We start from the raw sequence: 22049 nt of genomic DNA on the forward strand, positions 1-22049 counted from the left end.
ATCATTTTTTCCCACGTCAGGGCTTCGGAGGTAAATGTTGTGCACTGCAGGTATTAACTCTCAGAGTTACAGGTCACATTTTCCTACTTTGACTTCTTGTGCCTTTGGACGCTGTTCTCTAGCAGCTGTCATTGAACCAGTTCTTGCACAAAATGGCCAAACACCAAAACCAGCTACAAATATTCTCCAGTCTGTGCTTGTTAAACTTATTTAAGTGTGTTGTTTTTATAGGTGTTATCACTAATCCCTGTAGTTAGCTGAAAATCCTTTCTGCAACTACTTCCAAATCCACTGCAATGGTATGGTTTCTCCCCTGTATGTGTTTGCTGATGTCTTCGTAGAATTGATAATCGACTAAAGCACTTCACACACTCACTGCACTTGAATGGCTTTTCTCCAGTGTGTATTCTCTGATGATTCCTTAATTTTGAAGATTCCTTATAACTACTTCCACATTCGCTACAATGGAATGGTTTCTCCCCTGTGTGTGATCGCTGATGTATTTTGAGGTGTGATAAACGACTGAAGCTCTTCACACATTCACTGCAATGGTACGGTTTTTCCCCCGTGTGTGTTCGCTGGTGGCGCCGGAGGGTTGATAAACGACTGAAGTTCTTCACACATTCACTGCAATGGTAAGGTTTATCCACTGTGTGTGTTCGCTGATGTCCTCGTAGGTGTGATAATTGACTGAATCTCTTCACACATTCACTGCACTGGAATGGCTTTTCTCCTGTGTGTGTTCGGTGATGAATCCGGAGAGTTGAGGAATGACTAAAAGTACTTCCACATTCATTGCAATGGTATGGCTTTTCCCCAGTGTGTGTTCGCTGATGTCCTTGTAGGTGTGATAACTGACTGAAGCTCTTCACACATTCACTGCACTTGAATGGCTTTTCCCCAGTGTGTGTTCGCTGATGATTCCTTAATTTTGAAGATTCCTTAAAACTACTTCCACATTTCGCTACAATGGAATGGTTTCTCCCCTGTGTGTGATCGCTGATGTATTTTGAGGTGTAATAACTGACTGAAGTCCTTCACACATTCACTGCAATGGTAAGGTTTATCCACTGTGTGTGTTCGCTGATGTCTTCGCAGGATTGATAATTGACTGAAGCTGTGCGGATCTGGGGGTGAAGGACTGTGCTCGGAGCCCCCACCACCACCAGGGCTGAACTGGAGTGCGCCTTGCACGGTCACCGCGGGCTGAAGGACCTGCCAGGAAGCTCCAAGGAGGGAGGAGGAGTAGGAGGGCAGCACCGGGACATGGACGAGATCCCGACTGGGGGGGATTCTGACTACTGCCGCCGGATCCTAGTCAGAAGTAAGGTGCACGTGTGCTACCGCATCCTACCTCAGGAGTAAATACACCCTCCTCTAGAAAACTTCCCTACGGAACCCTCAAGTCCTGACAGCTCGCACGGGCGTTTGTGGGCGCAGGGGCACTGACCACTCGCACGGGCGTGTGTGGAGGCTGGAGTCCTGACAGCACTGTCCCGCACCCGTGGGTCAGCATCAGAAGCGGAGGTCTGCAGAGACCAGACAGCCCTTTCATGACGGACTGTTGGAGATGGAACATGTGGCTTGGCTTCCCTGGGACACCTGCAGCCTAGGGGTCCGATGGGGCGTGGGGGCGGGGGGAGGGGTCCTAGGTGCTTTCTCCGTGCAGGCAGCAGATGAGCGGCTGCATTTCTGTGCCATTTTAGCAGCGCTGAGTAGCCCCACAGCCTCATTCCAGGTCAGAAACAAGCATTTGCAATGCAATAGGTCTCGCATTTACGCGAGTTTGAGCTATTGACATTGTAAATGACTATGCCTTTTATTTAGGTTTATCCATTATCATTTGCAATGTCAATATCTCAAACTCGCGTAAATGCAAGACCTATTGCATTGCAAATGCTTGTTTAAATTTGACTGTGGTTATGGTGGGTCACTTTGAGTTGCAGTAGGGGTCTAGTTATTTTTTAGGCATTTCATTTTTATCTTTTGTAGGCAGAAAGGTTGCTTAGATAAGTATATTTTCTCCATGTTACTTACTTTTGCACTATTAATTAATTATACTATGTGGCCTAGTCTGAGCACCAGCCATCCCACCAGTACAATTCATTGGGTATATGAAACAACAGTTTCTGTGGTATATGTTACAAAATATCATTTAGCCCGGAGATGTCATTGGATTAAATAAAAAATGTGGGTTTTACTTTGCTTTTTTAATGTATTCCACGTTTTGTTCTGCAAAGAGTGTATTTTGGTGGGGTAATAATATTTGATGCCATGGGAAGATGTGTGTTGTTGTAAAAATGTTATAGCTCATTTAATCTTGATTTTTGGCATTGCTGAATTAATGCTGTGTTCTCTGGGTTACCATGCCTTCTTTGTCTGGCCAATGTGTGTGTGTGTGTGTTTGCTATAGGCCACCATTTGTCTTTGTTCTCCGTGCTGTGTGGCCGGTGACCATTTTTTTAAGCCAGCCAGTGTGCTTTTGCCATAGGCATGCATGTGTTCTTTGTTGTGTACACCATGCCTCCTTGCTTGTAGTTGTTGTTTGATCATGTGGCCGGGGGCCATTTTATATAGACAGCCAGTACTTTGGCCATAGGCCTCAATGTTTCTTTGTTGTGTCCACCATTCCTCCTTGATTGTAGTTGTTGTTTGACTATGTGGCCTGTAGCTATTTTGTGTAGACAGCCAGTGTGCTTTTGCCATAGGTCTGCATGTGCTCTCCAGCATGCCTACTTGCCTTTAGCTGTTGTTTAACCATGTGGCCAGTGGCCATTTTGTGTAGTCAACCAATGTGCTTTTGCCAAAGGTCTAGATATGTTCTATGTTGTGTCCACCATGCCTCCTTGCTTGTAGTTGTTGTTTGACTATGTGCCTGGCAACCATTTTGTATAGCCAGCCAGTATGCTGTTGGCGTAGGCCTGCATGCGTTCTTTGCTGTCCATGCCTTCTTGCTTGCAATTGTTGTTTGACCATGTGGCCATTTTGTGTGGCCAGACAGTGTTCTTTTGCCATAGGCCAGCATGTGTTTTTTGTTGTGTCCACCATGCCTCCTTGCTTGTTGTTGTTAGGTCTGGGCGTAGTTCGCGGAACTCTGCGAAGTTACAAAAAACTCTGCGAACCCCTGGACACCCTCCCTGCCATAGGCTTACACCAGCATTCATTTTTTAAGGATTATTCAATTTTCCCCTGCACTCCCCTGCCTGTCACAGGTGTCTCCCCTTAGATGCACATAAAGCAAACAGTTACATCTGTATGTTGATATCCTTATTGAAATATTATATATGGTGAAAGTGTGGTTTGACTATCGAATGGAAAGGATACACTATTGTTGTTCATTATTTCTGAGAAGATAACTTCACTAAATTATATTGTCTGTACTATGAATAATCAGATTGCAAACATGCCAAGTTGCACTAAATGTTTTTCTTGCTTTTAGCCTGATGCATAACAGATAACAGCCACTTTACCTCCAGCACAAATTGACTTGACCGCAACACGTGAGACATTCTATCTTCTGCTTGTGCAGCAAAGTGCAAACTGACAGAGCTTGAAGACAGCCCCAAAGAAAGGTGCTGCCTAAAAAGGGACCCAGGCGGAAGAGAAAAACACTTTGCCTGTGCCACCACTGGCGTGACGACAAACACCTTTTCAGGAAATGTGGTGTGGCACTCCCACATCAATGCCACCACCCCAACCCAAACCCAAGGCCATGTCTCCCAGCGAGGCAGCCACTGCCATCATGGCGACAAGCACTGCGTCTGAATTGGATTTGTCTCAGCCGTAAATTAGTACCCAGTCGTTGCAGGAAACTTAGCAAAGTGAACAACAGGAGAGGCAGCCAGCTATACATCTTTCTGAAGTACGAGGAGAACAGGAGGTTGAGCTTCCTGCTGAGCTTGATGTACCTCTTCTTGAACCATTGGATTTCTGATCTCCGGCAAAAAAAAGAAAAGGTACTCCATCATCTTCTGCAAATTCCAAGCACCCCCTCTGATGATCTGGACATGGATTGGACCCTGGCTGAGTGCAAGACCCGCCATGAGTGACAAGGGAAAAATAAAGTTCCTGAAAGCCTTAGAATAATGGATGGGGATGAGGAGGAAGAGCCAGTCATAGTCATGGAAGCTGGCTCAGAGGACACCTACATTACCCCTCCAATTCAACCTGCTCCGATGGATGTGGCAATGGTTCCACCACAACGGCCAGCTTCCATATTTGTAAGGAGACCGCTGAGACCTGCATCCACCACTACCTTAAAGTAATCACTGCAGAGGAGCAATCAACTTTTCTTTAATACATAATCAAATATTGAAAAAGGTTTACAATTTTCAGTTTTGCTTCTTCATTCGTACATCCTTTATTAATTTTAATATTATTTAATTTTGTAAAAACATTTGCAGACTCCCTGAGTAGCCCTCGCAGAGCCCCAGGGGTCCTCGGACCACAGGTTAAAGACCACTGCATCAGAGAACAAATTAGGGAGGGACAATATATATTAAACAGAGTCAAACCGCTATCCACAAAATTAATGATAGTCGACTAAGTGCATTTAATTAAATTAGGACTTTCCATCATAGACACTGGGAACACCTGGATTTTCTTGAAAGACTTGAGACTACCATCATGCGATTTTAAAACTGCTTAATAACAGAAGAAGCATGAACAATTGGTTTGTAATGGAAAGTTTTGAAAGTGGAAGCCCAAACCAATTTGCTGCTCTCACAATGTTCTTTTATTGGGAAGGTTTAGGAAGCCATGGCAGGCCTAGAGGAATGACCTCATGAAACAAGTTCTATTAATTGCAGATTGTTTCATGGACCACGTAACCCATCTGGGGAGTGGCAGAGGATACAGGACAATGAAGTTTCCTAAAGTAAATAAATAAGTAAATAAGGATTTGAGGATCAAGCACTCGATGTTCCAGTTTCCTTCTCTTTACTGGATGCTTCCCCACAGGTTTCTCGTCAATAAAGTGTGGTGTATACAATGGTCTATCTATGTGTGTTCACCATTCTGTAAGACTTACATGGAGTCGCTGGGTATTTAAGATATTTGCCACAATAGTGACAGAGCCACAGTTTGAATGAATTGTAACTTGCCATAGTGATCTGTAACATTTTAGTAACAACACATTATTAGTGAATCCTCATGCCCTTCTTTCTGCAGCTCCTGCGTCTCATAATGATGGCGACAAACAGATAGGATCCCGAGTGGAAGGGGACACTACAATGCCACAGTTGTAAGCAAACAGATAGGATCCCAGGAAGAAGGTGGAAACTATGATGCCGCAGTTGGCAGCAAACAGGTAGGATCCCAGGTAGAAGGTGGACACTTTGACCCCACAGTCAGAAGCAAACAGATGGGATCCCAGGTAGAAGGTGGACCCTACGACCCCACAGTCGGAAGCAAACAGATGGGATTCCAGGTAGAAGGTGGAAACTACAACCCCACAGTCGGAAGCAAACAGATAGGATCCCAGGTAGAAGGTGGAAACTATGATGCCGCAGTTGGCAGCAAACAGGTAGGATCCCAGGTAGAAGGTGGACACTACGACCCCACAGTCAGAAGCAAACAGATGGGATCCCAGGTAGAAGGTGGAAACTACAACCCCAGAGTCGGAAGCAAACAGATAGGATCCCAGGTAAAAGGTGGAAACTATGATGCCGCAGTTGGCAGCAAACAGGTAGGATCCCAGGTAGTGTCGCGATCCCCTGTGTTTCCGTTGAGTCGAGCGAAGCACAAGTGGTCCACCTCCCGACGTCCCCGGCTCTGAATATGAAATACAGAGTACCAGGGCAATCAGGCGAGGGAAAGGGAATTAGGATGGGAACTGCGGGGATTAGGATACCTGTAACATAATGAAAACATAACACATAGTACAGTAATTTGGCTTCCTACTCTCATTCGGTCTCGCTAGGTATGCCTCATCCATGTGTCCACACAACTCATACTCCGGCATTAATAATCATGCCTCACAAACAATATGCGCCCCAGGGTCAAACCCCCTCCAAGCACCAGAACATCAGTAGGAACAATACTCTGTATAAGCCCCCCACGAGTTCCCTTTAACGTAATGGAGAACTACTAGCGTTCCCCGTCCAAGTAAACCTAAACCTACTCTATATGTACAAAAGAATATGCTCATACGAATTTAGCACCGAGTGCCTGGTGAGCACAGTCACAGTCTCGCTCTGTCCCCCCGTGCCCTACACTCGTGGTTTCTACAACCACTAATCTAGTGTCCCGCACAGTGCAGTTCTCCCTGGGTGAGCTACCTGAGTGTTCCAGCTGTTCCTGGACTGCCGAAGGTCAACCCGCTCCTGTCCTTCACTGTGGTAGTTGGCGTCGGCTCTTGTTTTCTCACTCGGTCCGGAGAAGGGACACTGCTTTTCTGCTCGTTCCGTGAGCACGGTGAACTCCTGCTATGTCTCTCCCCTAAACAACAAACGCGGTGACGCTTCCGTCAGCTTCCCGCGATACGGGGTGCTTCCAACTCGGTTTTCCCCAGACTCGGCAAACGCGGTAACGCTTACGTCAGCGTTCCGCGACCTCTGCTCTGTCTCTCCCCGAAACAACAAACGCGGTGACGCTTCCGTCAGCGTCCCGCGATACGGAGTGCATCCAACTCTGTTTTCCCCAGAATCGGCAAACGCGGTAACGCTTACGTCAGCGTTCCGCGAATTCAGTCTTTGGCAACTAAAGGCTCTGTCCATCCATCCCTCCCGACCAATCCGGATTACAGCGAGGTATGCAGGATGTTTCCCCTTGCTCGTCGTAGCTCCGACGTTTCTCGATTCCTCAGGTTAGTCTCCACTAACAGTGAATCCAATGGGCAGTATTACGCGCACCTGCGGGATCTCGGCGCCCGTACTTAACCACAGTGGCCACTCCTCCTTCCCGCCTAGAATCCTGGGAGTTGTGGTCCTAACGTATCTTCGGTAGGCGCCTGGGCTCAGCCCCTGACAGTATGCCCCCCGCCCAAGCGCCTCCTAGAACCAGGCTTGTCCGGGAAACGGGCGTGAAAGACACGCATCGCAGCGGGAGCATGCACCTCCGAGGAGGGAACCCAGGAATCCTCTTCAGCCGAGTATCCCTTCCAGGCGATGAGATACCACAGACGACCCCTCCGCAACCTTGAATCCAGGATCTTCCGAACTTCGTATTCCTCCCGTCCGTCTCTGATCACTGGCGGTGGAGCCACCCTCCTAGCCCCCAGTGCCGGTTTCAGGAGGCTGCAGTGGAACACTGGATGGATTCGCAAAGAGGCCGGTAAGGCCAACCTGTATGCCACCGCTCCCACTCGCCTCACCACGGAATACGGACCAATAAATCGAGGATGGAAGATACTGCGTATCTTAAAACGAAGGTACTTTGTGGACAGCCACACTCGGTCTCCCGGGTGATACGAGGGTCCGTCTTGTCTACGACGATCCGCCCAGGATTTGTACAGACTCTTGGCCCTCTCAAGATTCGTTCTCAGACGGCGATGTATGTCCCCCAAGGCTTGTAACTGGTCCTCAAGCGCAGGCAGATCGCTCACGGCCGTCGGGAAGGATAAAGGGAGCGTCTTGGCATGATAACCGTAGTTAGCCCGAAAAGGGGATTCCTTGATGGAGCTGTGCCAGGCATTGTTGTATGAGAGTTCCGCTAACCATAGAAGAGACACCCATGACGTACTTGCCTCTTTAGCATAGCAACGGAGGTACGTCTTGAGCGTTTGGTTAAGACGTTCGGTCTGGCCATCCGTCTGTGGGTGGAAGCTGGTGGACGTGGCCGCCTCCACTTGCAAGGCCTTACACCAAGATTTCCAAAATCGGGCAACGAACTGCGGGCCCCTGTCCGACACTATCACCCCTGGAAAACCATGCAGTCGTACCACGTGTGACAACAATAGCTGGGCCGTTTGACCGGCAGAGGGGAGATTCTTGCACGGGACAAAATGACCCATTTTGGTGAGACTGTCCACTACTACCATGATCGCATCACACCCTTGGTCTATGGGTAGACCCACCACAAAGTCCATGCTTATGGCTTGCCAGGGCCCAGCGGGAGTCGGCAGAGGGACTAATTTGCCTTTAGCCTTCGAATGTTCTCCTTTAGCCTGAGCGCAGACCTCGCACTGCTGGATCCATCGACGGATATCCGTGTCCATGGATGCCCACCAAAAGTGTCGTCGCAGAAGGTGTAGTGTTTTGGTACGGCCGGGGTGCCCAGCTGTCAGTGACTCATGACACCAAACGAATACCTGGCGTTGCAGCTCCTTCGAAGGAACAAACAGGCGATCCCGATAAAAGGGTAACCCCTCTTTTATGTGTCTGTCCGCCTCCTGGTCCTCCCATTGAAGCCATTGTACCAGAGTGCGATGCTGTCTGACGGAGTTCAAAAAGCTGTCGGCCCGCACTACACAGATCACCTTTTCCGAGGGAATGAGGGCCTTGATCTCCTCAGGACGACGTTCCTGTCCCCCCTCCTGACGCGATAGAGAATCCGCTTTCTGATTCGCGGACCCTGGTCGATACGTAATGACGAAGTCAAAGCCCGCAAAAAAAAGCATCCATCGCATCTGTCGTTGTGTGAGATGTCGAGCAGTTTTCATGTACTGCAAATTCCGGTGATCGGTATACACCGTTACTGTGTGTTTAGCTCCCCAGAGGTAGTGCCTCCATTCCTGGAACGCCTTTTTGATGGCCAGTAGTTCTTTTTCGGCGATCGTGTAGTTGGTTTCGGCTGCTGTTAATTTCCGGGACAGGAAGGCTACCGGATGTAATTGTCCCGTCAAAGCCTCTCTCTGTGAAAGCACGGCCCCTACCGCGATGTCTGAAGCGTCTGCTTCTACCACGAAAGGTGCTCCAGATTGTGGATGTTGCAGGATGGGTGCCGTGGTAAAGGCTCGTTGCAACTCGCGGAAGGCCTGCATGGCCTCAGGTGTCCAGGAAAACGGATGACCTTTGCGTAGCAACCTAGTGAGAGGCGAGACCAGCTGGGAGAAGTGAGAGATGAACCTTCTATAATAATTAGAGAAGCCCAGGAAACACTGCACATCTCTCACTGTCTTCGGTATGGGCCACTCCTGTACTGCTGCTACTTTTCGTTCTGCCATACTCAACCCTGAGGGACTCAGGACCACCCCTAGGAATTCCACCCGTTCTACGTGAAATTCGCACTTGCTCAACTTGCAAAACAAATTGTTTTCTCCTAGTTTGTGTAGGACTTGTGAGACGTGCTTGATGTGTTCTTTGGGATCTGTGGAATATATCAATATATCATCGATATATACTACCACCGTTTTATCAATGAGCTCCTTGAGGACGTCATCGAGGAAGAATTGGAACGCGGCCGGGGCGTTACACAATCCAAAGGGCATTACCCTGTACTCAAACAGGCCGTACCGCGTCTTAAACGCCGTCTTCCACTCATCCCCCTCCCTTACCCGGACCAGGTGATACGCCCCTCTCAAATCCAGGCGGGAGTATATGGTTGCCTCCTTCACCTGGTCCAGCAAGACGGGGATGAGAGGAAGAGGGTAGCGATTGCGGACGGTGTTTTTGTTCAATACCCTATAGTCGATGCACGTTCTCAAGTCACCATTGGCTTTCTTTATAAAGAAAAGGGGTGAAGCGGCCGGAGAACGGGAAGGTCTGATGAACCCTATCTCAACATAGTGTTCCAAATATTTTCTCAGATGTTCAGTCTCTGGGTCAGACAAGGCATAAACTCGACAAGAGGGCAATACAGCCCCGGGGATTAAGTCTATTTGGCAATCATACATGCGATGCGGTGGCAAGCTTTCGGCTTTACTTTCACTGAACACCTCCCGATACTTGTCGTATGCTGCTGGGAGGATCGTCTCTTTCTCTGCTGCGGTACTAAGGTGATACCCCTGAGTGAGTGCCAAAAGGTGAGTTCGATGAGTATTGACACACGCCTCTTTGCAATACTCTGTGTCGAACTCCACTGTTTTCTGTTTCCAATTGATCGAGGGGTTATGGGTTGTCAACCAAGGCATGCCCAGGATCACTTCATATTGCGGAGCTTCGATAATATTCAACACTACCTGTTCCACATGATCCCATAAGGGCCCTGGTTTGGTCAAGGTTAGAGAGTCTGTTACTTCGGTGATGGGCCCTGATTTAAGAGGCTTCCCATCCACCGCCCACACCATCTCGGGATGTATTCTCGGGATGCGCCTTAACCCCAGCCGCTGTACTAAGCCACTGTCAACAAAGTTGCCGGTAGCTCCGGAGTCAACCATCACTCCTATCTCGTGCTCCCTGGTTCCCACCGTGACTTTCATTGTCAAAACAACGTGAGATTCGGAGGTAACTGACTCTACCACAGCTAACGAGGGTAACTGCAAGACCCGCTGCGCGGGCTCCTTATCCAATGGATCTGAGGCCCGCTCGTCGGATGGCGCCGCCTGTATTGTGACTACTGCTACTTTCTTCGTACCTGCGTACCCCCCTTTCTTAGGTTTGACGGGACATTCACGAACATAATGACCTTTCTTGCCGCAATACATGCATAGACCGGCGATTCGGCGGTTCTCTCTCTCGACCCTTGATAGCGGGGCTCTGATTGCTCCCAATAATTCTCTGTCTGCTGACAGAGTAGTGGCCCTTCTGTCAAACACCCGCTCAAACTCGCTTCTGAAAGCGTTCCAATCCGATAACAGAGGGTCGTTGTATTTGACCAAGGGGACTGCCCAGTTGGCAGCGTCCCCCGTCATGTATGATATAGCAAACGCCACTCGTGAATGATTAGTCGGAAAGGAGGCTGGTTTGCATGAAAAGTGCAGGGCTATTTGAGTCAGGAAGGTTTGGATTTTGAGGGGGTCTCCCGAGAACCTCTCCGGGCTCGCCAGGGGTATGGGTGGTGATACGTTCACTTGTATAGGTGTCGACGACTGCGTGGCGTCAAACGGGTTGCGCCCCTGACGTTCTAGCCTGTCTCTTAGTGCTGCTGTTTCTACTTTTGAAGCAGCCAATTCCTGTTGTACCACCAGGAGGGCTTGTAACACTTCGTCTAGCGAGGCCATACTTGTGCTTGACCCGACCCCCAAACGGAATATTTCTTGGGCGCGTAATTCTGTCGCGATCCCCTGTGTTTCCGTTGAGTCGAGCGAAGCACAAGTGGTCCACCTCCCGACGTCCCCGGCTCTGAATATGAAATACAGAGTACCAGGGCAATCAGGCGAGGGAAAGGGAATTAGGATGGGAACTGCGGGGATTAGGATACCTGTAACATAATGAAAACATAACACATAGTACAGTAATTTGGCTTCCTACTCTCATTCGGTCTCGCTAGGTATGCCTCATCCATGTGTCCACACAACTCATACTCCGGCATTAATAATCATGCCTCACAAACAATATGCGCCCCAGGGTCAAACCCCCTCCAAGCACCAGAACATCAGTAGGAACAATACTCTGTATAAGCCCCCCACGAGTTCCCTTTAACGTAATGGAGAACTACTAGCGTTCCCCGTCCAAGTAAACCTAAACCTACTCTATATGTACAAAAGAATATGCTCATACGAATTTAGCACCGAGTGCCTGGTGAGCACAGTCACAGTCTCGCTCTGTCCCCCCGTGCCCTACACTCGTGGTTTCTACAACCACTAATCTAGTGTCCCGCACAGTGCAGTTCTCCCTGGGTGAGCTACCTGAGTGTTCCAGCTGTTCCTGGACTGCCGAAGGTCAACCCGCTCCTGTCCTTCACTGTGGTAGTTGGCGTCGGCTCTTGTTTTCTCACTCGGTCCGGAGAAGGGACACTGCTTTTCTGCTCGTTCCGTGAGCACGGTGAACTCCTGCTCTGTCTCTCCCCTAAACAACAAACGCGGTGACGCTTCCGTCAGCTTCCCGCGATACGGGGTGCTTCCAACTCGGTTTTCCCCAGACTCGGCAAACGCGGTAACGCTTACGTCAGCGTTCCGCGACCTCTGCTCTGTCTCTCCCCGAAACAACAAACGCGGTGACGCTTCCGTCAGCGTCCCGCGATACGGAGTGCATCCAACTCTGTTTTCCCCAGAATCGGCAAACGCGGTAACGCTTACGTCAGCGTTCCGCGAATTCAGTCTTTGGCAACTAAAGGCTCTGTCCATCCATCCCTCCCGACCAATCCGGATTACAGCGAGGTATGCAGGATGTTTCCCCTTGCTCGTCGTAGCTCCGACGTTTCTCGATTCCTCAGGTTAGTCTCCACTAACAGTGAATCCAATGGGCAGTATTACGCGCACCTGCGGGATCTCGGCGCCCGTACTTAACCACAGTGGCCACTCCTCCTTCCCGCCTAGAATCCTGGGAGTTGTGGTCCTAACGTATCTTCGGTAGGCGCCTGGGCTCAGCCCCTGACAGTTAGAAGGTGGAAACAAATATGCCGCAGTTGGCAGCAAGTGTATGGAGACACAATGGTTTTAGATAGGTCTTTATGCAGCCAAAGAAGGCTCCACACTACTTTTACACATAGTCTGATTCAACAGCACAGCCTCGTGGGGTGGCACACTGCTTTTACACAACATTTGATGCAACAGCACAGCCTTGGAGAACGGCACACTGGTTTTACACAACAGCTCATACAAATTACTGGGTGTAGTATGCCATTCAGATAGGGGTTTCCCTTTTAGGGACGGTGCCCCTTCATGATGAACCATGACACCGCTAGTGTGTGAGGGTAACCATCCTTAAAAGGGAAATCCCCCTCTGAGTGGCATAGTACACCCAGTAATTTGTATAACCTCCTGTTGATTTCGGACCCGTGGCCTTTTTTGTAATATGAAGAATTAGTGGGGAGTTGGCCCACGCAGGTCCTGAAATCTCCTCTAGCCCCCTTGTGTGATTGCGTGTTTACACAACACCAGACACAATGTTGCAAACTTCCAACCAAGGTCTCTAAGGAAGAATCTCCACTTTCAACAGTTTTACAAATTTGGAGAAACTGTTCTAATAAGGCTCTTTGAAAAGCAACAGAAATCCTTGAAGGATATTTTGGTGAAAAAGGTTATCCCAGAAGGACTGAAGCAGGCGAATAAGAGGCCAAGAATCATAGACAACCTCCTGATCCCTAATGCATGAGTAAGAGAAGAAAGCATGGCCATGGTTCTCATGTGTAATCCCTTAGCAAATTGTAGAATGTTTGAGGTTGGTAAGAAGAATCTATCACAGTTCCCCTCTGATTGAACTGAGGTCAGAACCTCAGAAACCCTCACAACAATGACCGACATACCTGGGGCGGTTGGTGTAAGTACATCAGACCGTCCGCCCTACTTATGGTAGGCATTCTGACCTACTTGTTTTTCTTCAGGAACACTATGAAAAGATTGGCAGTCTCAAACGGAAAAATACTAGGAAAAAATGACCCTTCTTCCGAAGGAGAAAGGGCTCTCGGAGAAAACTCATCCGGGATTATTAAATAAAGAAGCGCTGTATAAGAAGCTTAAAATAAAAATTTAAGTCAATTTTGTATTTGACAAATGCATATTTAAATCCCTCGTATGACAGAATGCTTTCAAGTACTCAGCATTCTGTAGCATTTTTATGGATTATTAACAAGAGGAGTGCCACGATACACGCATATTTTTCGTTTTCCAAAATAAATCCGGTATTTATTGGGTAAAAACGACTAACTTAAATTCCCAACACAGGAGTGAAGCCCAGATCTCAGTATTACAGGTAGCACTTCTCTCTTCATTAACACAGATGCAGAGGTGGTACCAACTCAAGCAAAGAACCGCCTCTCACTCTGAGAGAAGGCACACTGGGAAGAATAGTCTCCTCTGATACCACCTGCGACAGACTCCCTTCTGAAAGCAGTCATGCTATCGAGATTAGACACCTCCATTGCCAAATAATCTAGGCTCCTTGCTGACATCACAAATTATCTTTATAGTTTAAGGAAGAAATCACATTTAACATCTCTTTCCATACAACCAGCAGTCAAATACCATGAATGCAAATACATTTTTTTTATTACATATCAAAAAACATACATTTGTTGGTAATATGTAAAATCTAGTCATCATTGTGTACATTTCATAACATTATGACTGTTCTTGCTGTATAATAAATTAGTTCATGTTAACGTTAAAGTAAATTGAGTTTGATCCTGGTACACACCTCTGTAGTGTGGTTTGTAAAGGCTCTTGTATGTCCATACATAGGTGGTGTTTGGATGTTTGGTTATGTATCATTAATACAGATTTATAAAGTATTGGGTTTCAAATGTATTATGCCACTAATGGCCGTACAAACCACTTGTTCCTAAATATAATTTTTTCAGTTTAGAACTTGTTGCTGTTAACGTGAAAGTAAAGGGAGTTTGACCCTGGAGCAAACCCCTGTAGTATGTTATGTATAAGGATTGGTGTGCTGAAGAGCAGTCTTGTTGCTGTTCCTCACTGGCTGTGTGGTGGTGGTGGTGATGATGGTCGGCAGCAGGAAAAACTTCCCAGACTCAGCACTTTGTTAAAATGACCTCGGTGGAAAGCATTAGTTTTTACCATCTTTGGCTACTGAAGATGTATCCTTTCTTCTGATGTGCATATTATATTGGTGAACTCCTTCAATTAAGCAAGGCTGGGCCAGAAGAACACTGTGTATTTGGCAGTTCCAGCAACACAAAAGCACCTTACAGATGATTCAGAATCCTAAGATCTATCTTATTTGTGGTCTGACGACATCCCAACGGCATCACAAAGATTCAATGTTTGCTCATGAGGCAGCACATACTTTTTATGTCCGTTCATTCACCGGCAGTTTATAAAACAATTGTTTCTTTTTACTTGTAAACACAAACCTGAACATCATTTATGTCAAAAATCTGTATCATTTGTGTTCCTTTACTTCTGAATCCAGATGTATTTTCCAGTGCCAAGGTTCAAGAAATGTAAAGCAGGGAGTCGTTAGTTGTGGACTCTAAGAGCTGGAATTCTTTACTGCTCAAGATTCAATCTTTACCTAACCATCAAGATTTCAGAAACCTATTCAGAACTAAACTTTTAAACAGCTCTCTCTCCGATCAATAATTCTGCCATCATGCACTGATTCTGTCCTTTCAGCAGTTAGGAGTAGGTTGGGTGATTCTTTGTAAATAAGAAATGTCTAAAATATATTCATATACAATTAATCTCACCGTGAATCATTTACATAGTCAGTGGTGAGCCAGCAATTTCCCAAGAGTCCAGCTTGATATTGGACACCGCTGAGGAAGTGCCACTATGGTGGGTGCTTTTACATATGCATGTGATGATCGAAATGAGCATCATTTTTTCCCATGTCAGGGCTTCGGAGGTAAATGTTGTGCACTGCAAGCATTAACTCTCAGAGTTACAGGTCACATTTTCCTACTTTGACTTCTTGTGCCTTTGGACGTTGTTCTCTAGCAGCTGTCATTGAACCAGTTGTTGCACAAAATGGCCAAGCACCAAAACCAGCTACAAATATTCTCCAGTCTGTGCTTGTTAAACTTATTTAAGTGTGTTGTTTTTATAGGTGTTATCACTAATCCCTGTAGTTAGATGAAAATCCTTTCTGCAACTACTTCCAAATCCACTGCAATGGTATGGTTTCTCCCCTGTAAAGCTCTTCACACATTCACTGCACTGGAATGGCTTTTCTCCTGTGTGTGTTCGCTGATGAATCCTGAGAGCTGAGGAATGACTAAAAGTACTTCCACATTCACTGCACTGTAATGGCTTTTCTCCTGTGTGTGTTCGGTGATGAATCCTGAGAGCTGAGAAATGACTAAAAGTACTTCCACATTCGCTACAATGGAATGGTTTCTCCCCTGTGTGTGATCGCTGATGCATTTTGAGGTGTGATAACTGACAGAAGCTCTTCACACATTCACTGCAATGGTACGGTTTTTCCCCGGTGTGTGTTCGCTGATGTCCTTGTAGGTGTGATAACTGACTGAAGCTCTTCACACATTCACTGCAATGGAATGGTTTTTCCCCTGTGTGTGTTTGCTGATGAATCCTGAGAGTTGAGGAATCACTAAAACTACTTCCACATTCATTGCAATGGTATGGCTTTACCCCAGTGTGTGTTCGGTGATGAATCCTGAGAGTTGAGGAATGACTAAAAGTACTTCCACATTCACTGCAATGGTATGGCTTTTCCCCAGTGTGTGTTCGCTGATGTCTTTGTAGGTGTGATAACCGACTGAAGCTCTTCACACATTCACTGCAATGGTACGGTTTTTCTCCTGTGTGTGTTTGTTGATGTTTTTGAAGATGTGACAACCGACTAAAGCTCTTGGCACATTCATTGCAATGGTACGGTTTTCCCCCAGTGTGTGTTCGTCGATGATCTTTTAGGAGTGCTAACTGACTAAAGTTCTTCACACATTCATTGCATTTGCACGTTGCTTCTCCTGTGTGTGTTTGTTGATTGCTCTTTAGTAGTGATGACAAACTAAAGTTCTTGCTGCATGTGTTTGATTCTTCTTTCTTGGTTAGTGTCTCTGGGTCTGGTTTAGAATTGTCTGCTTCCCATGACTGCGTTTCCTGAAGAGCTAACATGGTTGATAAAGCACTTGTGCTATTCTCACATTCTGTAACGCCCTGAACGTCTCAGGATCGTTTAACAGACACGACAATGAGGACGCAACCACTTGTGAAGGGTTAGTTCTTTTAATGAAGGCAAATAAAATACAAAGAACAAACAAAAGTTATAGTCACTGGAATCCTCCAGGCTAAGTACGTTACCAGCCCACAGCACGGATGGTCCTAACCGTCCTCTGCATATACGCCGATCCCGGCGTATGCCAACAGAGGGCAGAAATGAAATGGCCGACAATGCCAATCGGTAGGCTGTGAGGGGCACGAAGAGTGTTGGGGAGAATCGAGGAGTCAGGGAAACACCCAGCCGGGGTCTCTACCTGAAGGGAGCAGCCGCTCAACCTCTTCCTCAGACTGCACCGGGACGCGGAGTCACCTCCTGGTGATGCGTCACCGATACCCCAATCACAAGCAAGAAGACTGAACCGAGAGCAGCCGCTCGATCGATCCTGTGGATTTCCGAGTCTGTAACGCGGCAAACACCTCCTGGTGTGCGTTACAGCTGGCAGTCCCTGTGTCTCTGGTCGGGCTGGGAGTTACGACTCCAACCAGCAAAAGCGCCACTGCGCTTGGACTCAGCCGAGTCAAAAAGCGAAGCTCAATGGTTGACCGGTAGAGCTTCCGGGTCCTTCACAGGTGACGATGGGGCAAGACACGGCCCAGGGAGTAACGACTCGACCTACCTCCGTTCTTGCCTTACTGGAGCACCACTCTGGAACACTGCTCTTCACGAAGCAGGTACGTCGGTGTAAACACAATATCCGACAGCCTTGTACCTCCCGGTTCCTCCCTTTATAGGGCGTGTTTTCCTTGAGTTATGTAACAGCTCTCCTGTTTACATAAGGGCGTGTTTCCCTTGAGTTATGTAACAGCTCTCCTGTTTACATAAGGGCGTGTTTCCCTTGAGTTATGTAACAGCTCTCCTGTTTACATAAGGGCGTGTTTCCCTTGAGTTATGTAACAGCTCTCCTGTTTACATAAGGGCGTGTTTCCCTTGTATGACAGGAATTCTTGACAGTACATCCTCCCTCTCAGCGGCTCCCCACGGGTCCAGCGCTGGCAGGAAAACGCCGATGGAACAAGGAGACCAAGCGCGGAGCATGAACCCCTTCAGCCGGTTCCCATGAATGCTCCTCCGGGCCATAGCCTTTCCACGCAACCAGGTACCACAGCTTCCCCCTGCGCCATTTGGACGCCCGTATGCCCGACACTTCATACTCCACCTCCGACTCCACGCATACCGGCCTAGGTGTCCCAGACGGCTTGGAGGGTGCTGGTTTGAGCAATGATACATGAAAGACAGGGTGTATCCGCAATGACTGGGGCAAGCACACCTTCACGTTCACGGGACCCATACACTTGGTAATTCGATAGGGGCCCATGTACTTGGGATGGAACACACTGTTCTTTCGAAACCTCATGTTTCTTGTGGATATCCAGACGTAGTCTCCAGTGCGGTACAGTGGCCCGGGCCTTCTCTTCCTATCTGCCGCAGCCTTGTATCTTCTCTTGGCCTCTATTAGGACAGCCCTTGAGCGCATCAACGTGTCTTTTATGTGTGCCACCCTGTCCGCTGTGGCGGGAATCCTGTCCTCTCTGAACGGATGTAGAAATGGCAAGAACCTGGGATGTTGGCCATAGTTGCTATAGAACGGAGATGACTGTGTGGAGCTGTGAGTGGCGTTGTTATAGGCTATCTCTGCAACCCATAGCAAGTCGACCCATTCTTCCCTGCCCTGGTCCACAAAACATCGCAGATACTGTTTGAGCGTTTGGTTCAGGCGCTCGGTTTGGCCGTCCGTTTGAGGGTGGTAGCTGGTGGACAGGGCGGTCTTAACATGCAGCGCAGTGCACCAAGTCTTCCAGAATTGCGCAGTAAACTGCGACCCCCGGTCCGACACGATCACCCCAGGTAATCCATGCAGTCGTACCACATTCTTTAGGAGTAGTGACGCCAATTCCCCGGCCGTAGGGACTCTCTTGCAGGGGATGAAGTGCCCCATTTTCGTCAAGTAATCCACCACCACCAGTATTGCCGTCATCCCCTGGTCTACCGGTAGGCCCACCACGAAGTCCAGTGATATGCTATCCCATGGTCTATCCGGGGTCGGAAGTGGATGTAAGAGCCCTTGGGTTCGGCCATGGTCGGCCTTCATGGTAGCACACGTAGGACACTCCTGTCCCCACCTCCTGACATCCACTCTCATGGTTGGCCACCAGAAATGCCGTCCCATGCTAGCCACCGTTTTTTCAAAGCCCAAATGACCTGCGCATGGAGAGTCATGGCACCAGATGAATGCTTGTTTCCTTAGCCTAGGCGTGGGTATCAATAGGCACCTGCCCTTCAGGGGTATCCCGTCCTTCAGCTGCCATTCTCTGTGACTGAGGAGCCACCTCCGCCATGCGAATGACCTGATCCCTCTCTTTATTCCCCTCAGGAAAGTATCCGGTTGGATAACCCCCAATACCATCCTCGGGGAAATGATGGAACGCTCGGTTGCAGGCAATGGTTCCTTAACTGCAGATTGACGGGACAGGGCGTCCGCCTTCCGGTTTTCCGTCCCCGGCCGATATGTGATGCGGAAGTTGAACCCCGCAAAGAAGATCATCCACCGCAGCTGCCTGGGAGAAAGGTGTCTAGTGGCCGTCATGAACTGTAGGTTCCGATGGTCCGTGTACACCGATACCACATGTCTTGCCCCCATCAACCAATGCCTCCATTCGGTGAAGGCGTCCTTGATTGCGAGAAGCTCCTTCTCCGCAATATGGTAGTTGCGTTCGGCGTCGTTGAGTTTGCGGGACATGTACGCAACGGGATGAAGCACCCCTGTGTCGTGGTTGCGTTGGGACAAGATAGCCCCCAGCGCCACATCCGACGCGTCCGCTTCCACCACGTAGGGGAGATCCGGATCGGGGTGAGCCAACACCGGCGCCTTACCAAAGGCGCTTTTCAGGGCCTCAAAGGCTTTGTTCGCTTCAGGGGACCAGACAAACTCCTTGGACTTCCTCAGTAGCTGTGTGATTGGGGCCACCACTCCTGAAAATCCATCTATAAACCGCCTGTAAAAGTTGGCGAAGCCAATGAAACTTTGGACGTCCTTCACGCTTTGGGGCACCGGCCATTCTTTCACCGCCTTGATCTTTCGTTCTGCCATCTCCTGTCCCTCTGGACTCAGAATCACTCCGAGGAATTCCACGGATGTGACGTGGAAGTCACACTTGCTGAGTTTACAAAACAGCATGTTTTCCCTCAGCTTTTGGAGTACAGCTTTGACGTGGTGTACGTGCTCCTCCACACTGGACGAATAGATGAGGATGTCGTCGATATATACGACCACGTAGATATCCAACTCCTCTCTGAATACCTCATTCAAAAAGTACTGAAAGGCTGCCGGGGCGTTGCACAGACCGAACGGCATGACGAGGTACTCAAAAAGGCCGAACCTGGTCTTAAAGGCGGTCTTCCACTCGTCTCCGTCCCTCATGCGCACCAGATGGTATGCCCCTTTCAAATCCAACTTGGTGTAGATACGAGCTTTCTTGACCTGTTCCAGAAGTACACTGATGAGAGGCAAGGGGTACCGATTTTTTATGGTTATCGCATTCAATGCCCTAAAGTCCACACAGGCTCTCAGCTCCCCATTAGCCTTCGGGATGAAGAAGAGTGGCGAGGCGGCCGGAGACTTGGACGGGCGGATGAATCCTAGCTTGAGGAGTTTATCCAGGTACCCCCGGAGATGCACGTTTTCAGGCTCAGTCAGGGCATACAGCCTGCCGCTGGGAACGCTGGCCCCTGGCACCAGGTCGATCTGGCAGTCAAACTGTCTATGTGGTGGTAGCACTTCCGCCTTCACCTCATCAAATACATCCTCAAAACTGTGATAAGCCTGGGGGAGAGCCACATCTTTTTCTGCCGCTGTAGCCACCGTCTGACTCCCGCTCTCATCTGCGTCAAGGGATTCCGTTCTTATTCCACAATGCAGGATGCAATACGGTGACGTCATTTCGATGCGATGTGTTGGCCAATCCACAAAGGGGTTGTGTTTCTGTAGCCACGGCAATCCCAATATGACGCCATATTGGGGCGCTCGGATGATGTTAAAATCGATTTGTTCCAAATGGTTCCTCCCATATCTCATCGGAAGGACCCCCGTGTGCTGTCCGATGGGCCCCGTCACCAATCGCCTTCCGTCTACCGCATAGACGTCTTCGGGTACTGCTTTGGGAAAAAGCACTAGCCCTAGCCTGCATGCCTCGTTGTGGTCCATAAACATGCCAGTGGCCCCTGAATCCACCATGGCCACAACGGGTATCCACTGGTCATGCACTCCCACGTGCACCGTGATAAACAGGTGTCGTTGTCCCTTAGTGACCGAGTTGGAAAGTGAAGGGATGGATGAGTGACTCCGAGATGCCCCTTCTCTGGTCTTGGAGTCCTCTAGTTTTCCGCCGGTATGTCCACCACGGCTGTTACCGACCGGTTGGCCCGATAACGTGACGTCTTCGGTTTGGCAGGGCATTCACGTACGTAGTGGCCTTTTTTGCCACAATAGAGGCACAATCCTTGTTTACGGCGTGACTCTTTCTCCGTGGCTGTGAGGCTCGCTCGTATTGCGCTGATGTCCATGGGTTCTCCCTTGGATGCGGTGGAAGTTTCAGGACTTCCCACCGTCACATAGGATGGAAGGGATTTTCCTTTTCTCCCATGATCCCCCTTTCTTTCACTTAGCCTATGTTCCAGCCGTAATACCAGGTTGATAAGGCCCTCACATGTCTTGGGTTGAGGGTCAATATGAGCCACGGCGTCCTTGAGCTCATCGCACAGCCCTTGATGGAAGAGCGCCGTCTGTTTAGCAACAGGCCACTTGGTTTCCGCAACCAGCCTTCGGAACGCGTTGAGATACTGCACCAGGTCGTTGGATCCCTGTCTCAACTCAAGCATTTCACGGTCCGCCGTGTACGAGTCAGCCCTTCTGTCGAATACCTTCAGGAATTCCTCGCGAAAAGCACCCCAATCACATAAGAGGGGGTCGTCCCTGCTCACCAGAGGTACGGCCCATTGTGCCGCGTTTCCAGCCAAATAGGATATAAGGAAAGCCACACGAGCCTGACTCGTGGGGAACGCCTTTGGTTTGCACGATAAATGTAGCGCCACTTGTGTGAGGAATACCTGCACTGTGTTAGGATCCCCACTGTACCTCTCTGGTGTTGCCAAGGGGATGGCTACCGGCATTTCCACTACTACCGCAGGGGTCTGGTTCGTGAGGGAGGTGCTGGGCGTGAGCGGGTCCAATTGGATAGCATCCAGTCTGGCTTTTACATCGGCTGTTTCTTGCCTAGAGGCAGCCACTTCAACTTGCATGGCCGCTAAAGCAGCCAGCACATCATCAAGTGTTGCCATGTCTGTTATCGACCGGGAGACAGTTAGTGTTATTACGGTCGGATATTTTGTAACGCCCTGAACGTCTCAGGATCGTTTAACAGACACGAC

General features: G+C 48.8%; 1 protein-coding gene across 1 annotated transcript; it reads right to left on the reverse strand.

The window, feature by feature from the left end:
• Positions 1-206: 206 nt before the first annotated feature.
• LOC146839478 (uncharacterized) lies at positions 207-16519 on the reverse strand. The gene is made up of 2 exons (XM_085650809.1): positions 15595-16519; positions 207-964 (listed from the first exon to the last, which is right to left on the reverse strand). The coding sequence occupies exons 1-2, from the start codon at positions 16517-16519 to the stop codon at positions 207-209; spliced, it is 1683 nt and encodes a 560-aa protein (XP_085506935.1).
• Between the last annotated feature and the right edge of the window lie 5530 nt (positions 16520-22049).

Source organism: Triturus cristatus, chromosome 4_1, assembly GCF_964204655.1.
Source record: "Triturus cristatus chromosome 4_1, aTriCri1.1, whole genome shotgun sequence".
NCBI classification, from domain to species: domain Eukaryota; kingdom Metazoa; phylum Chordata; class Amphibia; order Caudata; family Salamandridae; genus Triturus; species Triturus cristatus.